Below are 23,172 nucleotides of genomic sequence, written 5' to 3'. Positions count from 1 at the left end.
AGTTGACGTTCTGTTATCTTTTTCTTGGTAATGATCATAAGACAAAAATCAGAATTTGATGTTTAGTTCTGACCGGAAGTATGTCTTAGGAAATAGTGTTAAACTCTTAGGAATTTTCCTAGATGATAATTTGGACTGGAGTGCTCATACAAACTACTTAAGTTCTAAACTTGCTACAACTATATTTTTGATACGCAACTTAGTTTTTATGATCCCTAAAAGTACCCTTAAAATGATCTACTTTGCACTGTTCCATAGCCATTTAAAGTACGGAATAACTGTTTGGGGTGGCTCTTGTCACGCAGACAGAATTTTTAAGTTAAAAAAGAAAGTAGTGAGGATACTTGCAGGAGCAGAGTATAGGGAACACTGTAAACCTTTATTTCAGAAGTTAGGTATTATGTCACTACCTTCACTCTATATATATGAGACGCTGATTGAAATTCATTCCAACAAAAGTAGGTTTAACATAAACTCCAACTTCCATACAAGATCGAGCGATGCTATTAGAGCACAACGTTTTAGGTTGACGAAAAGTATAAAAAACTCAACATGTTAGTTTGTACAATTTTTTGCCAGATGAAGTAAAAAATCTTCATTTACAGTCGTTTAAAAATAAAATAAAATCAAACTTTTTAAAACATTGTTTTTACACAAAGACAGAGTACTTAGGTACCGCTTATAATACATTATAATAAGTACACTAGTTTGGTCAGGGTTTTTTTGCCGATTATGACGATATTTCATGTTTTTAAGTTTATTTCATGTCTTTACGTTTTTACATAGTGTGTTAAATTGTTTAAATTTGTTAGTACCTGTTTGTATATCTGTTCATTATAATTTATAATATTTATCTTTTAAATTTTGTCAAAATTTTATAATGTAGGTACGTACTCTTTTGACTTGTCAAAAACAAAAGAAATTTTGTATATTTGATGAAATAAATTCTATTCTATTCTATTCTAAGCTTGCGTTCTTTACGTTTATATTTAGGGTATTACAACCATCTTTTTCGTGGTATTCTCGTGTTTTTTCTTATGCATCCTCTTTTTCTTCCTAGAAATCTCATTTCTGCTGCTTGTGTATTCTGCTTTCGTGTTTTTATTCTTTATCAAACATGTATTGCCGTAAATGAGTAAAAAATTATATTAGTTTTGAAGAAAGACACTGTAAAATTTGACTGAGGAGTCCAAAAGGATGAAATGTGCATAAGAGAAGATAGCCTCTGTATCGACATTAAATCTTAAACTGTCTTTCTTTACTTTCGTTTACTCACAAAATTGAGTACTAAGAATCAAATTCGTGAGGAGTTTTGCCTAGATAGATTGACGTGTTATGGAATGCAACTTTTAAATTCCTCATGTCTATGCGTTTATCGGTTGTTTGCTTTGCAAAGTATATAAAGCACGGATATAGGCTGTGACCAGAATTTACTTCAAACGCAAGAAATCTTTGAATCTCCAGATCTCTGGATTTTGTTTGTTTGGTATTAGTTTTATAGAATTTAATATTACAGCATAATTTGTAAAATACTTCTTATACAGGCACCTATAAAAAGTTTAGATAGGTATCTTTTATATTAACAATAACCAATCTAATCTTGAAATAAACCTTACTTGATTCTTTCGAGCAGCAATATGTAATGGCGTATGTCCGTTTTTAGCAGTCGCATGCGGAGAGGCTCCTTTGTCCAACAGTAAAAGTGCAACAGGTTGATGATCGTAATGGGCAGCAACATGCAGAGGTGTCACTCCGTTCTTCCCTTGGGCATCAGCTGGAGCGTCTCTTTGCAACAAAAGTCTGGCAACATTGAGATGACCGTATTTTGAGGCAAGATGAAGGGGAGTGAAGCCTTTTTTAGTTGTCGCTGTCAAGTCCGCTCCGTTATCTAGAAGAACTGAGGCTACCTAAAAAATCATAAATGTTTAGGTAAGTTTATATTATATTTCTAATAGATTTAAAATGTTAAATCTTAAAGACCGTACACTAAACCATAACTTTAAAATTTTCAAATGAACTTTAGTAAAAAATGCACCACGAAATATATGGAACTAAAATGTAATTGGCAGTACGTAAAATATCACCGTTAGGCTAAAGTTGTTTTTGTTTTTCTATATGTAATAAAGAAGAAATAGATATGAGATCACAGTCAAAGGATTGGATTCTGAAGTCAGAAATTTAGGACATAGAATTAACTAAAATAAACTAACACAACAAAAACACAATGAAAGACTCGGATGTTATAAGTAAGAGAAAATAGAACACATCCAGGAATTCTTGTTTAGGCTTAGTGCGTCTAAAGATGCAGACCAATAGTGACATACACGGCAGAAACACGACCCGACACAGAGAGGACAAAAAGATTGCTCGAAACAGCGGAGATGAAAACCCTTCGAAAAATCGATGGTAAGACTCTATGGGACAGAGCTAGAACTACAGATATACGACGGAGATGCAAGGTGGACAACATTAATAACTGGTAAGAAACAGAAGAGTAGAATGGAACGACCACATAAGCCGAATGACAACAAATAGAGTAGTAAGGACGGCGAGAGACGGTTCCCCAATAGGAAGACGATCAGTGGGAAGACCACGAAAACGATGGAACGACAACTTACTGGAGGCACATTGAAAAAACAGACAGAGTCATGTCTATACAAAAAAAGAAGAAGAGCTTAGTGCCTCTCTTCAATGTAGCAGTTTTTTGAAATTACAGCTGATATGGGTTGTTTTTATTAGGAAGATATGGTGTTACAGAATTGGTTATGAGAGGGATTTTGGTTATGAGTGTTTCGTCATTCGAAAACTGTCATTTCGATGGGTGTTTTGGAAGATGATTTTAGCTCTGTTTGGGGATTGTTGTTCTGATCTGCACCAATTAAGAAATTTTGTGAAAAACAAGTTATTCTTTTGGTTTTGTAACGAGACAATGGGAGAAACTATGTTTTAGGCCCATTCTCCCATCTAACCAAAGTTTCCCTTCCCATATCCTATTCTGATGGAGGGCAGCAGCAACATCAGCACCAAGATATAGCATAAAAGAAATGATCCACTCGTTAATCAACAGCTACTGGTGGAAAAACACTTCAACACTACACCTGGTAGGACATTTCAATGCCCTGGAGCTGAGAAATTAACTCCGAAGGCAGAAGAGCTAAATTAATCAACGGCATTGAGATCGGGGCAACCACGGGATGACTATCACATTAAAAATCCGCATGGATCTTCTTCTTCTTAAGGTGCCTTCTCCATTACTGAAGGCTGGCTATAACTACAGCAAATTGCTCTCTATCTTGAGTGGTTCTTAGTATCGAATGTGTGTCCATGCCTATCCAGTCTCTTACGTTCTTCAGCCAGGAGCATTTTCTTCTTGCTGGACCTCTTCTTTCTTCCACTTTCCCTTCCATTATGAGTCGTAAAAAGTTGTATCTTTCTCCTCTGTAAATATGTCCTAGATAACTCGTTTTTCATGTTTTTTGAAATATTTAGGAGTTCTCCCAGTCCCCATTCTTCTCAGCACCTCGTTGTTGGTCACGTACCCTGTGCAAGAGATCTTCAGCATCCTTCGAAAAACCCACATCTCAAAGGCTTCTACACGTCTCATACTTGTAATTCCGAGAGTCCATGTTTCCACTACGTATAGCAATATTCCACTCCGCATGGATATCCTTAGTAAAAATCTATCTAATCGATAATTTACTTAATGATCATGGAGCTCGGAATCCAAGATCCAGCAGGGGAGTACAATCAGCTTTAGACGACAGGGCCTCCCAGGTCGTCATCAAGTAAATCCCTGTCAAACCAATAAGAATATCTCTACAGCCTTGAATATGCCTAAAGGCATGGAACAAATAATAGTTGAAGGCAACGTAGTGGACAAAAGATTCACAGGAATATCTCCAGTACGACAGTCGGACCTAATTTAGGACATGCCCGGTTACTCATTCTCCGAAGCAAAACAACACGCACATGAGAGAGATAATTGGACAGAAATTAAATTTTTACTTTAATTGATTATTTATCACAGTGGAGTGATTGTCGTTACTGTTCTCAATTTAACAAGCTTTACACCAGAGTCTACATAACTAACAGGTAAAATTTTCAACTTCCTGTGGAACTGTCATTTCTGTCATGTCATCGTTAGGGAGTTCCGTTATCATTGCCACTTGCCATCATACAGTCAACATGTGAACAAGTCAATTTTGGGCTCAAATGGTACCTGGAGCATAATACAAGAAATATTTTGTACATCCCTGTTTAAGTTCACATATTTTATCTATGTTTCCATGACTGACCAATTTTAAAGGGTTTTTACCCATATATTTTTGTATTTTGGTGGTTAGCATGTTAGAATCACGTGAGTATAACCTACAACTTTCTTAAAACCGTAGTCAAAATTTAAAAACTTTGCATTATCTTATCAGGTTATACGTATTTTAGGTAAGCACTGATGATGATCGGTCATCCGATCGAAAACTAGTTCTGTGATGTACCCCTTTTTAGGAATTTTAACAAATATACCTTTTATAACGGATTCTAGTCGGTTTTTTAAATTGATAAAGCTTAGATTGCGTCGGCTATTGGGACATTATATTCTTACAATTAAAAAAATTATCTTACTTCTTCTTGTCCTTCCTTGGCAGCTATATGTAAAGGAGTGTAAAGATCTTTGGTTGTAGCCTGAGGCTGGGCACCATGTTGAAGTAACAGCATAACAATATCAACATTTCCCAATCTAGAAGCTACATGGAGGGGCGTTTGTTCTTCTCTGGCTTTTGCGTCTACAGCTGCACCATTTCGGAGAAGTATTCTGATAATATCCGTCTAAAAACACAAAAAAATTCAGATAAGTAAGTAAATCTTTGGGTAGTGCAAAATTGCAACGTATTTTGTTATTTATTCTCACATTATTTTGCACTCAAACTAATAGTCTGTTAGTCTAAAGACGAGGTTTAATCAAAATAGGTTGGTAAAGGGAAAAGTATTGGGAAAATAGATTAAAGTGTATCAATGCAGTAGCGTTACAGGTTTTATATCTTCTTCTTGATATGCCTATCCGTGACAAATGTTGGCGATCATCATGGAAATCTTTATCTTATCTGCGGCAGTGTGGAAAAGCTGCACAGATGTTGTGTTGAACCAGATTCTGAGGTATATTTCTCCTTGCAGGAGATGGCTTGTATGAATTCATATCTGGAATCATTTCGCATAATGTGTGCGAAGTATTGTAACTTTCGAGATTTGGCGGTGGTTAGTAGCTCTCGGTTCATCTTCATTCTTCTGAGAACCTCCTCATTTGTGACCCGGTCAGTCCTCGGTATTTTAAGTATTCTCCGATATAGCCACATCAAATGCTTCCAATTGTCTGCACATAACTTCGTTCAAGGTCCACGATTCAACACGGGACATTCAAAAGAAGACGTAGCATCGAAGCATTCTTACTTTTTTTCCAAGGTGGATGTAGCTTCTCTAGGTTACTAGGGGTTTATATACATGAAGTAAAATTGTTAGTGAGCGCATTGTTCCTGTCACAACACATTCAATATAATATAGTTTTGTTATTTCCTGACCGTGAATTTTTAAATAGAAACTTTATAAGTCTTGAGTTTTTCGGTCTTATAAATAAAACACTTCGTTATGGCTTAAACGTTTCGGCTAGTTGCCGAATTCAAGTGAAAATTCAAGTGCAATGTAAATTTTAGTGCTCTATTTATGTAATGTTTATTATTATTAATTAAAGTGCTTATTGAAAATGGCAAATAGCCGAAACGTTTAAGTCATAACAAAGTGTTTTACTAATAAGACCGAAAAACCCAGGAATTAAAAAGTTTCTATTCAATATAATATGTATAAAACGTTCGGAAAAAATAATAGTGGCGTTAAGACTTACCTGATTGGCTCTAGCAGCCAAATGTAAAGGAGTTTCGCCCCTAACAGTCGGTATGTCAGGACTAGCATCATGTTGTAATAAATAAATAACAATATTCATACATCCCATAAAACTGGCGACATGGAGAGGAGTCAAACCACTTTCTGTTGTAGCACCAATACCTACAAAAGTTAAGACATGTATTTCAGTTCTATAATTATGAAATAGGAGGGTGCTCTAATTGTATTCTTTGAACCAAACATACCAAAATAATTGGATATAGTAATTGAGTCAATACTCGCAATCTTAAGTTTGTATTTTTATTAGTTGTTATATAATCATGGGGCAACCGGTTTGGAGTCTTACAATATATGACTCATCATCAGGCCCAGTACAAAAAGTCTTCTCAATACAAACTACAAGCTAAAATCACAAAACGAGAGACATGTACATATACATATATAAAACGTTTATTATTTTTATAACGTTTATTATATTTATTATTTTTATATATGTATATGTACATGTCTCTTGTTTTGTGATTTTAGCTTGTAGTTTGTATTGAGAAGACTTTTTGTACTGGGCCTGATGATGAGTCATATATTGTAAGACTCGAAACCGGTTGCCCCATGATTATATAACAACTAATAAAAATACAAACTTAAGATTGCGAGTATTGACTCAATTACTATATCCAATTGTATAATGGACTCGCATTGGCAACCCTTTCATCACAGTATAAAGAGGGACAGTAGAACCACTCTCCGAAAAATTGGAAGTAAAATCTGTAGTCGCGCATGGCGACCGCGCAATGTTCTTAGTCGCTTTTACCCCACTCTCGCATTGCTAGTCACATAGAAACGCACGGATTTTAACAGAGAAAACCCGCATCCACTACTGGTGAATTACCAATTGCGTACTGCCGGTATTACTTCTTGAGATCAAAGCGCCGACAGAAGAGTGTGATTTTACTGTGGAACCTCTATATACTGTGCTTTCATCATACCAAAATAACTTGGTAGTGGCTAAAGTCGCTAAATAGAAATTATTTTGAGTTTCATAGCTATTACTTCTTCTTGAAGTGCCGTCTCCTAATCGGAGGTTGGGTATCATCATCATTTCTCTATCTACCACTGTTCTAAAGAGTTCTATAGAACTGCATTTAGACCCTTAATTTTTCTACACCCCTAAATTCTGCAACCATGACACTCTCCTTCTTCATATACTCCTTCCTCCTCTTATATTTCCCTGTATTATCAGTCCTAGCTTTTCATATCGCTGTCACCTCATTACGTGTCCAATACTTTCTTGTTCGTTTTTTTCTGTGTCCATGCTATTCTAAGCATCCTTCTGTAACCACATTTCAAATGACTGTAGCTTATTTATGTGGTCTTGCTTCAATGTCCACCTTTCAATTCCATATTGCAGTATCGAAAACACTTAGCATCTCAGAGCTTTTACTCTCAGTTCTAATCTAAGGTCTTTATTACAGAGAACTGTTTTCAGTTTTACAAACGCATTTCTTGCTATTTTTATCTTGGCCCTTATGTCTGTTGTTTGATCAATACTTTCTGATATCCAGGTTCCCAGGTATTTGTATTTTTCAACCCTTCCTATCGGCACATTTCCCAAATGTATGTTTGTATATTTGTTTTCTTAGTTATTATCCTATTTTTAGTCTTTTTTATATTCATTTTAAATCCATATTTTTGTCAGAAACTGTTTGTTTTGTTTAGTAGTCGTTAGAATTGATCAGCAGAGCTTGACATAATCACGGTGTCATCTGAATATCTTATGTTGTTAATAGTTCTTCCGTTAATTATTATTGGTTTACTTTCAGACAGTAATACTTTTTCAAAAAGGGATTCAATATAATATACATTGAATAGTAATGGAGATATGATACATCCCTGCTCAACTCCTCCCCTGATTTCAATTTCTGGACTGGATTCGTTATCTAATACAATTTGTTTTCTTTGTCTGATAAGTGTTTGTAAATTCTGTCTTTTATTTCTTTTTCGATATTTTTATTTTTCCATATTGTTTCACTCAGGCAACCTGCGGCTCTGTTTGCTCTATTCACTTGACCTTCCACTTCTGTTTTGAAATTTCCGTAGGTAGATAGTGTGATGCCTAGATATTTAAACTCCACCACTTGTTCTATTATCTGGCCCTCCAGCTCCAATTTACATCTTATTGGACTTGCTGTTATAACCACGCATTTTGTCTTTTTTGGGTAAATTAATATGCTCAATTTTCTAGCGGTTATATTAAATTAGTGCAGCATAGTTACGTCGTAAATCATCTTCAATTTAAGAGATTAGTATTGCATTGTCTGCATAGCAGAATATTTTAAGTTGTTTTTCTTCCACTTGGTATCGTTTTTTAGTTCTAATTTTTTTTTTATTATTTCATGCCATGCATGATCAGGTTGAAGAATAGAGGACTCAGGGATCCCCCTATTTTATCCCATTACCAGTTTCAATTGGGTCAGTTAGTTCTTCTTCAACTTTTTCATTTTAATTATTACTAGAGGGTATCTCTCTTGCGTACAATAAATGGATAACGTCCTTTAATTTGACCTTATCAAATGCCTTCTTAAGGTCCACGAAATATAAATATGCTAGCTTGTATTTTAATGACTTCTCTTGAATTTGCCCCATTATAAATATGGCGTAGGAGAAAAACAACTTAAAATAATCTGCTATGCAGACGACGCAATACTAATCTCTCAAAGTGAAGATGATTTACAACGTATGCTGCACCAATTTAATATAACCGCTAGAAAATTTAACATTTTAATTTCCCCAAAAAAGACTAAATGCATGGTTATAACAGCAAATAAGATGTAACAGCAAATAAGATGTAAATTAGAGCTGGAGGGTCAGATATAGAACAAGTCATGGAGTTTAAATATCTAGGCATCACACTATCTAGCTAAGAAAAGCTCGAAACAGAAGTGGAAGCTCAGGTGAATAAAGCAAACACAGTCGCAGGCTGCCTGAATGAAACAATATGGAAAAATAAAAATATCTGAGTCTTTTTCTTCTTCTTCCTTCTTGTATGTAGGCTTTAAAGCCTGTTTCTTCTTGAATATTAGCCTCCTAAATTGTTTAAATTAACGCACCATCTTTTTCTTGGTCTGCCAATACTTCTTCGTCCAGTTGGTGACTTATCTTGTGCTATTCGTACTATCCTATCCTCTGCCATTGATTCTACTAATGTGTTCGTTCCACTCCTGTTTCCGTTTTGTCACCCATCCATTTATGTCTTCTATATTACATGATCTTCTTATGTTTTCGCTTCTCTCCCTATCCAACAGACTTTTCCCTGATATTCGTCTGAGTATTTTCATCTCTGTTGTTTCTAGTAGTCGTCTCGTTTTAGATGTGTCAGGTCTTATCTCTGCCGTGTATGTCAATATAGGTCTAATTGGTGCTTTATAGATTCTTGCTTTTGTGTCTTGTCTTAGGTGTTTGTTCTTCCAGATTGTGTCATTAAGAGATCCCGCCGCTTTACTTGCTTTTAAACTTTGTTGTCGTACTTCCTCTTCAACATCTCCGTAACTGTTTATATCTATTTCCAGATTCTATTCCCCTATTCCCGGAAAAGAAAACAGTCATCAGACCAATAATGACATACGCGGTAGAAACGCGACCTGATACAGAAAGGACAAAAAGAATGCTAGAAACAGCAGAGATGAAAAAACTTCGAAAAATCGATGGTAAGACACTATGGGATAGAGCTAGAAGTGCAGATATACGACGGAGATGCAAGGTGGACAGCATAATAACGCACATGAATAACTGCACAATTTTAATAACTGGACGGCAAGAGACGCTTCCCCAATAGAAAGACGATCAGTAGAAAGACCACGAAAACGATGGAATGACAACTTACTTTAGGCACATTGAAAAACAAACAGAGTCATGTCTACACAAAGAAGAAGAAGAAGAAAAAGAAGAAGAAGAAGAAGAAGAAGAAGAAGAAGAAGAAGAAGAAGAAGAAGAAGAAGAAGAAGAAGAAAAAGAAGAAAAAGAAGAAAAAGAAGAAAAAGAAGAAGAAGAAGAAGAAGAAGAAGAAGAAGAAGAAGAAGAAGAAGAAGAAGAAGAAGAAGAAGACAGTAATAAATATAGCGTCAGTGCATGATCTTCCGACCTAAAACCTTGTTGTTATTCTGCTAATTTTATTAGCTGAATTTCATTCAGTTTATTTCTTTCACTTTGGCTGTTAATTTTAATGTTGAGTTCAATATTCTTATATTTTTTATTTTTCCAAATGCAACGTCATTGCGAACTAAATAAATTTTACACATTCACTATTTCCAATAATTATTCTTTACTCTCACATATTCACCTCTGTTGACTTAATTAACTTACTTGCTCCATGTTTAAGTAGTAATTCCACAACCTTTATTCTATTCTTCTTACAAGCTATATGAAGAGGAGTAAATCCGTTTAGCGCCCTCGCGTTCGGATCTGCCCCTCTGTCCAATAACAATTTGGCGACTCGTACGTGACCACAATGAGCTGCGACGTGAAGAGCTGTCAAATAATCGACCGTTACCTCGTCAACTGGAGCGCCGTGATAGAGAAGAACTCTAGCCGCGTCTACGTGTTCTCCTTGAGCTGCCATGTGTAGAGGTGCGAGTCCGTTCTAAAAGAGATAATTGCTATTAGTGGGTATTTTAAAAATTAGGAATAATTTACAGTTAATTAAAATAAAATTACCCATATTATATATGATTTTACTAAATAAGCAATGTATATATAGTAAGTTGAAAAAATGTAAGGTCTAGGATTAAATAATTAAATTACCGTGGCTAAAAAACCTTGGCTACCGTGTAAGATGCCGGCATATCACACAAAATATGACTGTAGTACCGTGTGAGACGCCGACGTAGATATAGTAACAAATAGATTATGCAAGGTCCGAAAAATAGCGTAACGCGGAGCAGTTCGGTTCGGTGGTCTATCTATCTCTCTCTACCGGCGCTTAGCTTTCTCCATAGATAAATAATATAGTATTACCGGATAGATAGGCAACTCACTGTAAAAATTTGGTTCCTTTCGCCACTTGCGACCGTAGTGTTAACTAATCACCATTTGGCGGGAAATTCAAATGGACAAGCATTAATTTCATCCGTTCAGCGCCTCTTACGGGCCCTTTCGTTACTAATTAAAATATCTTATTATTTTACAAGAAATAATCTCACATATATTATTAAAATAAAATATCAGAACTTACTAAGCTTGTTAAAGTATTTTATTTAAATAATATCTAAGTAATACTCGTAAATTATTCGGAATTCTCAAGTTACAAAATATGTTATTTTTGCTGTCAAATTTAGTAAGGAAAAGGGATATAAAAAAAGTTAGACCTGGGCCCGGATTACGTACACTCGATACGCATCGTATCCGCCATGTTTTACCATAGCGCCTTATGGGAAAACATGGCGGATACGATTCGTATCGAGTGTTCGTAATCCCTATGCTGGGCCCGGATTACGTACACTCGATACGCATCGTATCCGCCATGTTTACCGTAGGGAGTGATTACAAAACCTCTTTCCCTACGTTGTCGATGCGAGTCAACTCGAACTATCTATCTCTCTCTGATAGATCGCTGATCTCCTATAACGCTTTCTCTCTTGCCGGTCCAAGTATAAAAATTAAGAAAAGTGAATACATAAGGTTTGTTCCAACACGACCGAGAACCGTCACGAAACGGTAACGCTTCTGCGCAGTAAACAAAATCCGTTCCAACAAAAATATGATCGTCATCGGATCGTCCTTCCCACTGTTCCACCAAGAATTGTGATCTTTCGGTGACGGTTTCGTGATGATCATTTCAGTAATCGGGCAAATGCATAATGTGCTGGTTGGACTGACTTGCGCACTAGGATTTAATTCTTTAAAGTTTTTGAGCCTTTGATCGACTAAAAGCACACAAGCTGTCACCAACAAAAATAACAAATATATGATTACCGTCATGGGACGATAACTGGGCGATACAATTACGAACATGCGCACAACAAACGGTACAAGTAGTTTCGTGACGGTTTCTGGACCGTCCAAAAGTTCATGTTGGAACAAACCTATAATGACATAACCTACTTACTTCATACTTTGATTTTTTCAATTTAAAAATAATGTAAATCGTTAATCAAACGATATTTAGATTATACGGTTTTGATAATAATTCTCATGTTTTGAACATTAAAAAAATATATTGTTTAAATCTCCCAGTGAGGTGTTATTACACTCATTACACGGACAGAAGTTCTCTAATACTTATTCCTACTTTAAAAATATGTGAGAAGGAAAGCTCTGAGACAGAATTCGATGAAGTGAATAGGTAGTTAGCAGTGACCATTACGACCTTTAGTAATATTTTTATATAACGTATCCCATCTTTCCCTGGCCATTTAATCTTTAATAACGGTAAAAAATCATAATTAATCTCAAATTCTACTCAAGTTCGAAAATCATATATTTTTATATCTAGGTACACGTTATCACTGTACCATTCTTAGAATATAAAATAAACGTTTATAACAATTAAATATGTAATAAAAACTTTATTTTATATTCTATTGTAATAATTATTGAGGTTAATGAGAGAAATTCCTTGGCATATAACGTGCACATCATTCCATTTGTTCGAAATATTATCCCGTAGGTTCAAAAATACGAAAATTGCCGATGATTTTCTGACAGTCTACTCGAACCCATTTCGGAATCACTTTTTGGCTTCGATGCGTATTCGCATCGAGTTTGCCTACGGTTCGTTTTGCGATCTCGCATCGAGTGTTCGTAATCCCGCTGCATGTTTTTCTAAATATAGGTACGTGTATTTATTTGTTGTTTCAGATAAAACAGTTATAAACTAATTACTATTTACCTATGCATTTTTCTAACTTTTCTATAATTTGTACACAACGGTACACAACAATAATAAACCATGGTTAGTTTTTTTATTAACATAACACAAAAGTTCTTTCGTAGCTCACACAAAACTACACTTTATAAATGAAGGATGAGGAACCAACTTAAATTGAAATTACTAAGAATAAATCGTTAAAGATAATAAAATAAAAACTGTAAACTAAACTAATGGAAAATTATTTCCACTAACTGTCATTACTTTTGACAGAATTGACATTGCCGAGTTCGAGTTAAGCCTCGTTTGATGATTTTATTTGTGACATTCAGATATGGTGTTAACACATAAATGATTGGTTAAAGTCTTCATGAGAGAGATAGGCTGTCATTTCTCTTTATTAGCTGACCGTAGTGAAAGTGATGGGGGAAATTCCCCAGTTTGTTCATATAAGATTCCGGGGCATGGCTTTCTCTCTCTAGCATATGATAGCCGCTGCCTCTGTGTCTGTGTCGCTCCATTATTCCCACCTCTTGGTAGATACGCTCACACTCGTATGACAGACAAAGATAGCTAGACCACCGAACTTGATATCGGCGTTACACCCCGATGCATTGAGTGGCATATCCCTAGCCTGGTCTATTCTGTGATCATTTCATTCTACTCTTCTGTTTCTTACCCAGTTATTAATGTTTCCACTTTGCATCTCCGTTTTCACCTCCGCTGTTTTGAACAATCTTTTTGTCCTCTCTGTCAGGTCGTGTTTCTACCGCGTATGTCATTATTGGTCTGATGACTGTTTTGTAAATTCTGCCTTTCATTTCTTTTCCGATATTTTTATATCTCCATATTGTGGCATTTAGGCAACCTGCAGCTCTGTTTGCTCTATTCACTTGATCTTCCACTTCTGTTTCGAGCCTTCCGTAGCTAGATAGTGTGATGCCTAGGTATTTTAACTCCATCACTTGTTCTATTATCTGACCCTCCAGCTCTAATTTATATCTTATTCGACTGTTATAACCATGCATTTTGTCTTTTTGGGGGAAATTAACATGTTACATTTTCTGGTTGTTATATTATTAAATTGGTGCAGCATTATTTTAAGTTGTTTCTTTCTCATTTGGTGTTGTTTTTAGGTTTTTAATTTTTTTTTTTATTTCATCCATGATCAGGTTGAACAATAAAGGACTCCGGGAATCCTTCTGTCTTATCCCATTGTCAGCTTCAATTGGGCCAGTTAGTTCATCTTCTACTTTTACTTTTATTGTGTTATTCTGGTAGATCTTTTCGATCGTTTTAATTATTCCTAGAGGTACCTCTCTTATAACAAACGGATAAAGTCCTTTAATTGATGGTTTGAATGAAGGAATTGAATTGAATTGAAAGAAATTAATTGAAAATGAAAAAGGAATTTTATAGATTTTAGATTTACCTACATTATTTTTTTTGCAATTAAATGCACGTCAGTCAATTGGCCACAGTTAAATTGTAATGACAATTACATTTTTACCTAAAATATTTAATATTTTCACTTCAGAAATCGTTTTTAAAATATATTATTAAAGAAAAGAAATTGTGTTTAAAATATATAACCGCCAAGTTGTTGTTGAGGTTATGTTTTATCAGAAAATCAAAAGATTGGCGTTGACATACTTTCCAATGGCGCTGTAGGCAACATCCATGCTTTGGCTGGAAACTGGAAAGATATGAGCTTAGATGTTTTATGCCCTATGGTACATCAAATTCTTATTATAGGGCTTTTCATTCACAGTCATTTGTTTCGAGCTTCTGTCATCTGTCACATAATATATCTACGTCATATGTTATTTAAAATTAACATGAAGTAAAACTCCCTAGTGTAGTTGGTATATTTAATAAAAATTCTAAAAATTTTTAAAAATCCAAACGGATTACATTCAAAACGTTTTCGGACTTATCAGTCCATCATCAGTGAACCTAAAAGTAAGTAATCTCACTTAGTAAAATTGAAAAGGGTGAAATTTTGAATGTTAAAAATTGAAAAGTGTGGTTACGATTACTTACTCTCTGTCCTTGCTAAATAGCCACAATGCCAAACACTGGTCAAGATGTATGTTCTAACTACATGGTGAAATCTGATCTACAATTTGGCTTACATTGGATGCCAACGGATTAGTACTAGGAACATGATGCTCTACTCCATTAATTAAGAGATTTTTTTTTTATTATTAGGTCTACATTGAACTACGTTTAGTCTGTCAATGATTTAGAAGGAAGTTGAAATACTTCAAATGTCAGTAACACTGACATCCAGGAAAGGGAATTTTTAAGGTATTAACCAAGGTCAAGATCCAATGTGGTTACGGAAATTTAAGTTTAAGACTGTGTTGGAATTTTAATTTTTATTATTAGAATTTAAATTTACTATTTTTATAAAAATATTACAACCATTACCATAAACTTGACTATAAAATTAAATTTGATCGAACTTATTGTCATAATATGGTAATGAAAACAAAATGTAAGATAGAATTATTGGTTAATGAAAGTTAATAATTTTTTTTGGCCTAAAATAGCCTTGTGGGTGAAAGTTAAAACGTTGAAGTGATACAACAGTTGTTTAGTGTGTATAGAAATATAAATTTGTTAACTGTAATGTTGGTTGTATAAGTCTAGTAAGATATTGATTCTGTATGAAATTAACTAATTAAAAAAAATTGGTGAGAATTGAGGTAACTGATATAAGATTGTTAAGTGAAAAATATAAATAATTGACGGAATGTGAAAATGTGTTAGTTATAGTCAAAAATATAGGAAGTATTATAACATTATGCATATAAAAGAAAATGGAATTATTTGATTGTTAAATTAAAACTAAGTTGATAAAATGTGTAAATGAACAAAAGATTCAAAAGAAGTGCGTCAACCGGATGCACAAGACACAAACTGTATTTGGAAAATAATTAAAAGTTAAAAATAGTAAAATAAGAATAAAGTTGTAAAGTTAGAGATTAGAGTGGCTAGAAAGTTAAATGCAACATATTAAAATTTTGAATTTTTAAGAAAAAATTTTTTTTTAAAGTGAAAAATAAAAAGAAAAAAAAAAGAAAGAGAAAAATAAAATAAAAAGGAAAAAGGACCTGTATGAAAAAGAAGAATTAAATGAATAGCGTAGTAAAACATTTTGGAAAAGATCAACGAACGAAGTAAAGACCCAAGCGGCGAATAGACAAATAGATAAGGTCAATGATTTATGAAGGGAAAAGTAGGGTGAGAAAATGGCAAAGGGTGAATTAGTTGTGTTGGTGTTACTGGGGGTTGTAGAGTAAATGATTAGTATGAAAGGAGATTTTGGAAATAGAAGGAAGTGAAGTATGAAAAATAATGAAAAAGAAGGTTAAGTTAAAGGTTTTATGGGTGAGGTCAGGAAAGTTGCTAAGTGTGAAGGATAAATTGAAAAAACAAGGAATTTAGGAAAAAAGTTGACGGTGAATGGGAGTAAAATTGCGATTAAGGGAGGTTTGTCTATTCACACAATTGGGACTGGACCTCAAGTCTCGGATAATCTCCAAATCCTCATACAAGTCCAATCGGAGTGTGTTTTTCTGCTGTATATTGTGCACCAACTGGACACCCTCAGGAATCTTAAGTTCATGTCTATTGACTTTAAGGTGATGTGAGAAAGAGGAAGTAGTATCTCTCTTACTATGTTCTATGGATCTGGTGGCAAGAGATCTACAAGTTCTACCGATGTAGGTAGCATCACAATCTGAGCAAGAGAGTTTATATACACCATTACGGTTCATGTAGTTGATTGGATCCTTAGTATTGGTCAAACTCTTGTTAAGGGTGTTATTAAGTTTAAAAGAAATTTTTATATTATCACAGGAGTTGGTAATAATGTATTTAACTCTTTCAGATAGATTAGGGTTATGGAAAGGCAATGAAGCATAAATCGGAGTTGTTGTAGATGAAGTAGAAGAAAAAGCTGACTGTTGAAGTAATCTGAGCTCTCTTTTATGTTGGAGTTTATTGATGATATCAGGGTCATAACCATTGTTTATAGCAATCTGTTTAATGATGTTTAATTCTTTGTTAAATTCCGTGGATGAAAGAGGAATAGAATTTAATCTGTGGATAAAACTACGGAATGAAGAAAGTTTGTGGGAAAGAGGATGATTAGATGATGAATGAATTACCTGATCTGTTTGAGTGGGTTTACGGTAGATCCCAAAGCTGAAATGGTCATCTAGTCTGGTGATAGAAAGGTCTAAGAAATTAATGGAGTTAGAAGTTTCTAGTTCCATTGTGAAAGTGATTTTTGGATGAATTTGATTTATTTTATGAAGTAAATTCTGTGCGGAGTTGGAATCGCCTGAGATCAGAAGTAAACAATCATCTACATAACGGAACCAGTGTAAAATCTCAGTATTTTTTATGATATAGTTGGATTCTAAATGATCCATAAAAACATCAGCTAGGAACGGGGATAAGCAACTACCCATTGCTAGACCATCAGGTTGTTGGTAAAAGTTGTTATTGAAAACAAAGTAATCTTGAGATAGACAAATTTTGAGAATGTTTATGATAGACGAAGTGATATTAGGGGTGATAGAGTTATTTAAAAGAAGTGAGTTAACCAGACTAATAGATTCATGTTTGGGTACTGAGGTAAATAAATTGCTAACATCAAAGGAAAGCATAGTAATATTCGGATTAAGATTAATAAGTTGAAGTTTTTCAACTAATTGGCGAGAATTCAAAACGGTAAATTGGGGAGTGAAGTTTATGAAGTTCTTGATAATTTTTAGAATGAATTTAGATAAAATAGAAACTGGGGTGTTTCTATTTTATCTAAATTCATTCTAAAAATTATCAAGAACTTCATAAACTTCACTCCCCAATTTACAGTTTTGAATTCTCGCCAATTAGTTGAAAAACTTCAACTTATTAATCTTAATCCGAATATTACTATGCTTTCCTTTGATGTTAGCAATTTATTTACCTCAGTACCCAAACATGAATCTATTAGTCTGGTTAACTCACTTCTTTTAAATAACTCTATCACCCCTAATATCACTTCGTCTATCATAAACATTCTCAAAATTTGTCTATCTCAAGATTACTTTGTTTTCAATAACAACTTTTACCAACAACCTGATGGTCTAGCAATGGGTAGTTGCTTATCCCCGTTCCTAGCTGATGTTTTTATGGATCATTTAGAATCCAACTATATCATAAAAAATACTGAGATTTTACACTGGTTCCGTTATGTAGACGATTGTTTACTTCTGATCTCAGGCGATTCCAACTCAGCACAGAATTTACTTCATAAAATAAATCAAATTCATCCAAAAATCACTTTCACAATGGAACTAGAAACTTCTAACTCCATTAATTTCTTAGACCTTTCTATCACCAGACTAGATGACCATTTCAGCTTTGGGATCTACCGTAAACCCACTCAAACAGATCAGGTAATTCATTCATCATCTAATCATCCTCTTTCCCACAAACTTTCTTCATTCCGTAGTTTTATCCACAGATTAAATTCTATTCCTCTTTCATCCACAGAATTTAACAAAGAATTAAACATCATTAAACAGATTGCTATAAACAATGGTTATGACCCTGATATCATCAATAAACTCCAACATAAAAGAGAGCTCAGATTACTTCAACAGTCAGCTTTTTCTTCTACTTCATCTACAACAATCCGATTTATGCTTCATTGCCTTTCCATAACCCTAATCTATCTGAAAGAGTTAAATACATTATTACCAACTCCTGTGATAATATAAAAATTTCTTTTAAAGTTAATAACACCCTTAACAAGAGTTTGACCAATACTAAGGATCCAATCAACTACATGAACCGTAGTGGTGTATATAAACTCTCTTGCTCAGATTGTGATGCTACCTACATCGGTAGAACTTGTAGATCTCTTGCCACCAGATCCCTAGAACATAGTAAGAGAGATACTACTTCCTCTTTCTCACATCACCTTAAAGTCAATAGACATGAACTTAAGATTCCTGAGGGTGTCCAGTTGGTGCACAATATACAGCAGAAAAACACACTCCGATTGGACTTGTATGAGGATTTGGAGATTATCCGAGACTTGAGGTCCAGTCCCAATTGTGTGAATCATGGACGTATAAATAAAGAGGATGGACTAGGCATGCTCTATTCTCTGTTCACCGAAATTTGAAGCCAAACAGTTTATAGGCGCGAGGAAGGGGACGAGGTGATAGACTGTGACATTTCCTTCATAGTCAGTGGCGTACCTTCCAATAATTGAACGGTATTTGAAACAATTTTTTTATTTGAATAAATGATTACTAATGGTATTTTTAGTATCGTAAACATATACAATATTTGAAAGAAGTGAGAAACAACGAAAAATAAATAATTTTAATTTTCAATGTATAGAATATATTTACAAACATTGTTTTACACAAAAGAATAAAGATGAGTTAGTATTCAAAATCACAAATTACTATTATGCTATATTATACAATATTTTATTCAAACTAATATAATACATAATAGGATGCATCGAAAAAATAAAAGTTTGAAATGTTATATCTAAAGGCGGAAATACATATCCGCGCCGCGAACTCCGCGCCGTGTGAGCGCCGCGCGTTTGAGGCGCGGTTATTGTTCGTTAAAATTTTTCATTTTGACGACCCAGAGGAAACATACGAACGTTTAGTAATTGTAGATAATCATGTCTCTGTCCTGTACTTCTACTACATCTTATTTTGTTATTACATATTCTGAAATTATTTTCTTGTGTCATCTTATGCAATTTACTATTTTATGTGGAATAAGCCACAGTTTGCGAACATTTCGGGAACTACCTTTTCGCTTCCCGGCGACACAAATATAATGGTAGGGGAGCCCAAGCGGGGATTTTTGCAGTTACTCGAGCGCGTCAGATTATCATATGGGGAGAAACGTTGTACCCTGCAGATGTACCTCCACCATCTATTGGCTCTTAACACAGGGGGGTTCGTTCAGGGGGACCCGAAAAAAAAATCTATCCTTAAAAATACTCGAAATTGTCAGATTAAGATTAGGTAAGTTAAGTACATGCAAAAGAGTCTATATTTCAAAAATATGACGATTTGAGCGGGGTGTACGGAAATGGGTGAGTCAAAAAGTTTCATAAAAAAAAGCGAATATTTTGCGAAATGAACGTCAGATTGAAAAACTAAAAACTACGTGTTCAATGTTTTTCAAAAATCTATCGAAAAATACCAAACATGACCCCCACGGAGAGGGGGGGGGGAATTTAAAATTTTAAATACAAATCCCGCGATCTTTCGCAAAATAAACATCATATCGAAAAACTGCAAAATACACTTTATCAATATTTTTAAAAAATCTATCGAATGGTTCCAAACACGACCCCCACAGAGGTGAGGTGGGGGGCTTACTTTAAAATCTTAAGTGGTAGCCCCCATTTCTTATTGCAGATTTGGATCGTTTGTATAAAAATAAACAACTTTTATTCGAAACATTTTTTCTAATTATGGATAGATGGCGCTGTAATCGGAAAAAAGATTGTAGGAAATGGAAAATTAAATTAAAAAATGGGAAGTCCCCACTGAAATGGAAAATTTTACTTAACTTTTTTTGGTTTTAGGACCTAATAATCACAGCCCAATAGGTCCCCAAAGCGCTCGAGTGACTGCACATTTAGCATACTTTGCTCCCCTACCATAATATATCTGCTTGTTCCTACAACCAGAAACAAAATTAGAGAACTATAGGTTCTTCCACGTTGTGCTTTACCTTTTTCGTTTTCCGGTGACACAATTGTAATGTATCTGCTTGTTTCAACTCCGTTGCTTCACCAGGAGCGAAGTTAGAGAACTATTGGCTCTTCCAAGTTGTGCGTTACCTTTTTGGCTTTCCGGTGACTCAATTATAATATATCTGCTTATTTCAACTCCGTTGCTTCACCAGAAGCAAAGTTAGAAAACTATAGGCTCTTCCAAGTTGTGCGTTACCTTTTTGGCTTTCCGGTGACCCAATTATAATATATCTGCTTGTTCCAACTCCGTTGCTTCACCAGAAGCGAAGTTAGGAAACTATAGGCTCTTCCAAGTTGTGCTTTACCTTTTTCGTTTTCCGGTGACCCAATTATAATATATCTGCTTGTTCCAACTCCGTTGCTTCACCAGAAGCGAAGTTAGGAAACTATAGGCTCTTCCAAGTTGTGCATTACCTTTTTCGTTTTCCGGTGACCCAATTATAATATATCTGCTTGTTCCAACTCCGTTGCTTCACCAGAAGCGAAGTTAGAAAACTACTGGGTCTTCCAAGTTGTGCGTTACCTTTTTGGCTTTCCGGTGACCCAATTATAATATATCTGCTTGTTACAACTCCGTTGCTTCACCAGAAGCGAAGTTAGAAAACTATTGGGTCTTCCAAGTTGTGCGTTACCTCTTTCGTTTTCCGGTGACCCAATTATAATATATCTGCTTGTTCCAACTCCGTTGCTTCACCAGAAGCGAAGTTAGAAAACTATTGGGTCTTCCAAGTTGTGCGTTACCTTTTTGGCTTTCCGGTGACCCAATTATAATATATCTGCTTGTTCCAACTCTGTTGCTTCACCAGAAGCGAAGTTAGAAAACTATTGGGTCTTCCAAGTTGTGCCTTACCTTTTTCGCTTTCCGGTGACACAATTATAATATATCCGCTTGTTTCAACTGCGTTGCTTCACCAGACACGAAGTTAGAAAACTATAGGTTCTCCAAGTCGTGCGTTACCTATTTCGCTTTCCGGTGACACATAATATATATCTGCTTATGAATGTTTTTTTGATATTGATAACTATTTCCGAAGTGAAAGTCGAAAGGTCAAGTAAACTTGATTTCAAACTCGAATAGTGGCTTATGCCCAAATAAAATAGTAAATCTTATTTTTAATACATGTTATTTTTAGTACAACAATGAACTAACATTTTTTAAAAAGGTCCGCATGTACATTTTTTTTATTTCAGCTTCTATTTCCGTTCAGATCGGATTTAAGTTGTTTCTTTAAATTAAATGGTTCTTTATTGAGGATCCCACAATAATGATTTTCCACGGTAAACATCAATTTCCTTCCGACAGTTCCGACCATTCCATTACTAACAAATATTCAACTCATGCGCGCCAAAACCAACAAACCACTCGCAAACCCGTCCAAATACGTATTGCGAACCATCAAAGCGTTTGTTGAAAAACCGACAGAATTTAGATCGTGGTACGCCGTGTGCGTGCCGTTTGTGCGTCACTTGAAAACACGTACTAATCTGACGAATACGCTGCGCGCGAGCGGCTCGCACACCGAGCAGAGCGCATATGTATCTCCGCCTTTATAGTGTGAAAAAGTTGATAGTGTTATTTTTTAGCATATTATATAGTATTTTTATTTTTTTTATACAAATTTTCTGCCTCCCCAACGACCTTGAATTTTATTATTTTTCTAATTTTTATGTAAATTTCAATTTATTTTATTTGGAATAAAATATGTGCTAACTCGATCTGAGATCAATTAAAGAAAACTTAAAATGTTGTCAATTGCAAATGTCTCTTATGGTCATGGTCCTCTTTTGCTATTGATTTTGCCTTAGATTATAAGTGGGAGCAATTCATTCACTTTTGATTTCATTCATAGAGCAAGGTGGAGAAAACTTAGCACTTAAGTACTCTAGTTCACAATGAAATACCCAGCTGGCGGTTGCATAGAACTTTTTGCATTTTGTAAAATACTGTACGTGCCTTTTCCAGAAGTGTTCTTATTTCTAGTGAGTGGTCCCAAGTTTCATCAAGATTACTTCCAAGGTAAGTTATTCTTGTCACTCTGGCGAGATGTTCCGTCGACATTGACCTTCACCCTTCTGTTTTGGTGCTTGCTGACCATCGTTTTTGTCTTCTTTGTATTCAATTTCATTCCAAATTCTCTACAGGCTGTCGTTACTCGGTCCATTAGGCGTTGCAGTGCTTCAGCATTATCTGGCAGAATAACCGGGTCATCAGGGTATCGCAGGTTATTTATACATTGCCCGTATATAATTATACCAATATATTTTACAAATTAATATACCTACGCATTTATAATATGTATTAAACAAAAATCTTACATAACTTTATATAGAACAATACGAGTTTGACATGTATAGTATAGATAGATAACTTTGTTTCACACTCTTAAGAACAAAGAGAAACAGTAGGTATAGCCGGTAGCTGATGTCGCAAATAAATATGTATTTTTTATATCTGCTTTAAAAAGCAGACTAAAAATCTAAAAATTAAAGGAGTAACACAGAAAACACCTATTAACCTATGACATGCCAATAGTGTCAAAATTTCATAAATGTAAATAGTGTCAAAATTTCATAACAGTGGAGTAAACTTGGCAAGTTTATGGTAAAAAAATATGTGTTT

General features: G+C 34.8%; 1 protein-coding gene and 1 long non-coding RNA gene across 13 annotated transcripts in view; one reads left to right on the top strand and one right to left on the bottom strand.

Moving 5' to 3' along the window:
* LOC114339297 (ankyrin-3) overlaps window positions 1-23,172 on the bottom strand; it is a 539,512-nt gene that overhangs the window by 204,258 nt on the left and 312,082 nt on the right. For all 12 annotated transcript variants that reach the window (XM_050646489.1, XM_050646490.1, XM_050646493.1 and 9 more), the window contains 4 exons: window positions 10,249-10,525; window positions 5,891-6,051; window positions 4,621-4,824; window positions 1,617-1,907 (listed from right to left, as the gene is read on the bottom strand). In XM_050646489.1, coding sequence (XP_050502446.1) covers window positions 1,617-1,907; window positions 4,621-4,824; window positions 5,891-6,051; window positions 10,249-10,525 — 933 coding nt within the window. The remainder of the gene's footprint in view (window positions 1-1,616; window positions 1,908-4,620; window positions 4,825-5,890; window positions 6,052-10,248; window positions 10,526-23,172) is intronic.
* The window catches only part of LOC126881861 (uncharacterized), an 84,006-nt gene that overhangs the window by 55,935 nt on the left and 4,899 nt on the right, over window positions 1-23,172 (top strand). Inside the window, exon 2 of the long non-coding RNA XR_007697040.1 lies at window positions 1,664-1,929. This is a non-coding gene — a long non-coding RNA (uncharacterized LOC126881861). The remainder of the gene's footprint in view (window positions 1-1,663; window positions 1,930-23,172) is intronic.

This window comes from Diabrotica virgifera, chromosome 3 (genome assembly GCF_917563875.1).
Source record: "Diabrotica virgifera virgifera chromosome 3, PGI_DIABVI_V3a".
Taxonomy (NCBI): Eukaryota; Metazoa; Arthropoda; class Insecta; order Coleoptera; family Chrysomelidae; genus Diabrotica; species Diabrotica virgifera.
This window is presented reverse-complemented; position numbering and strand designations above follow the sequence as displayed.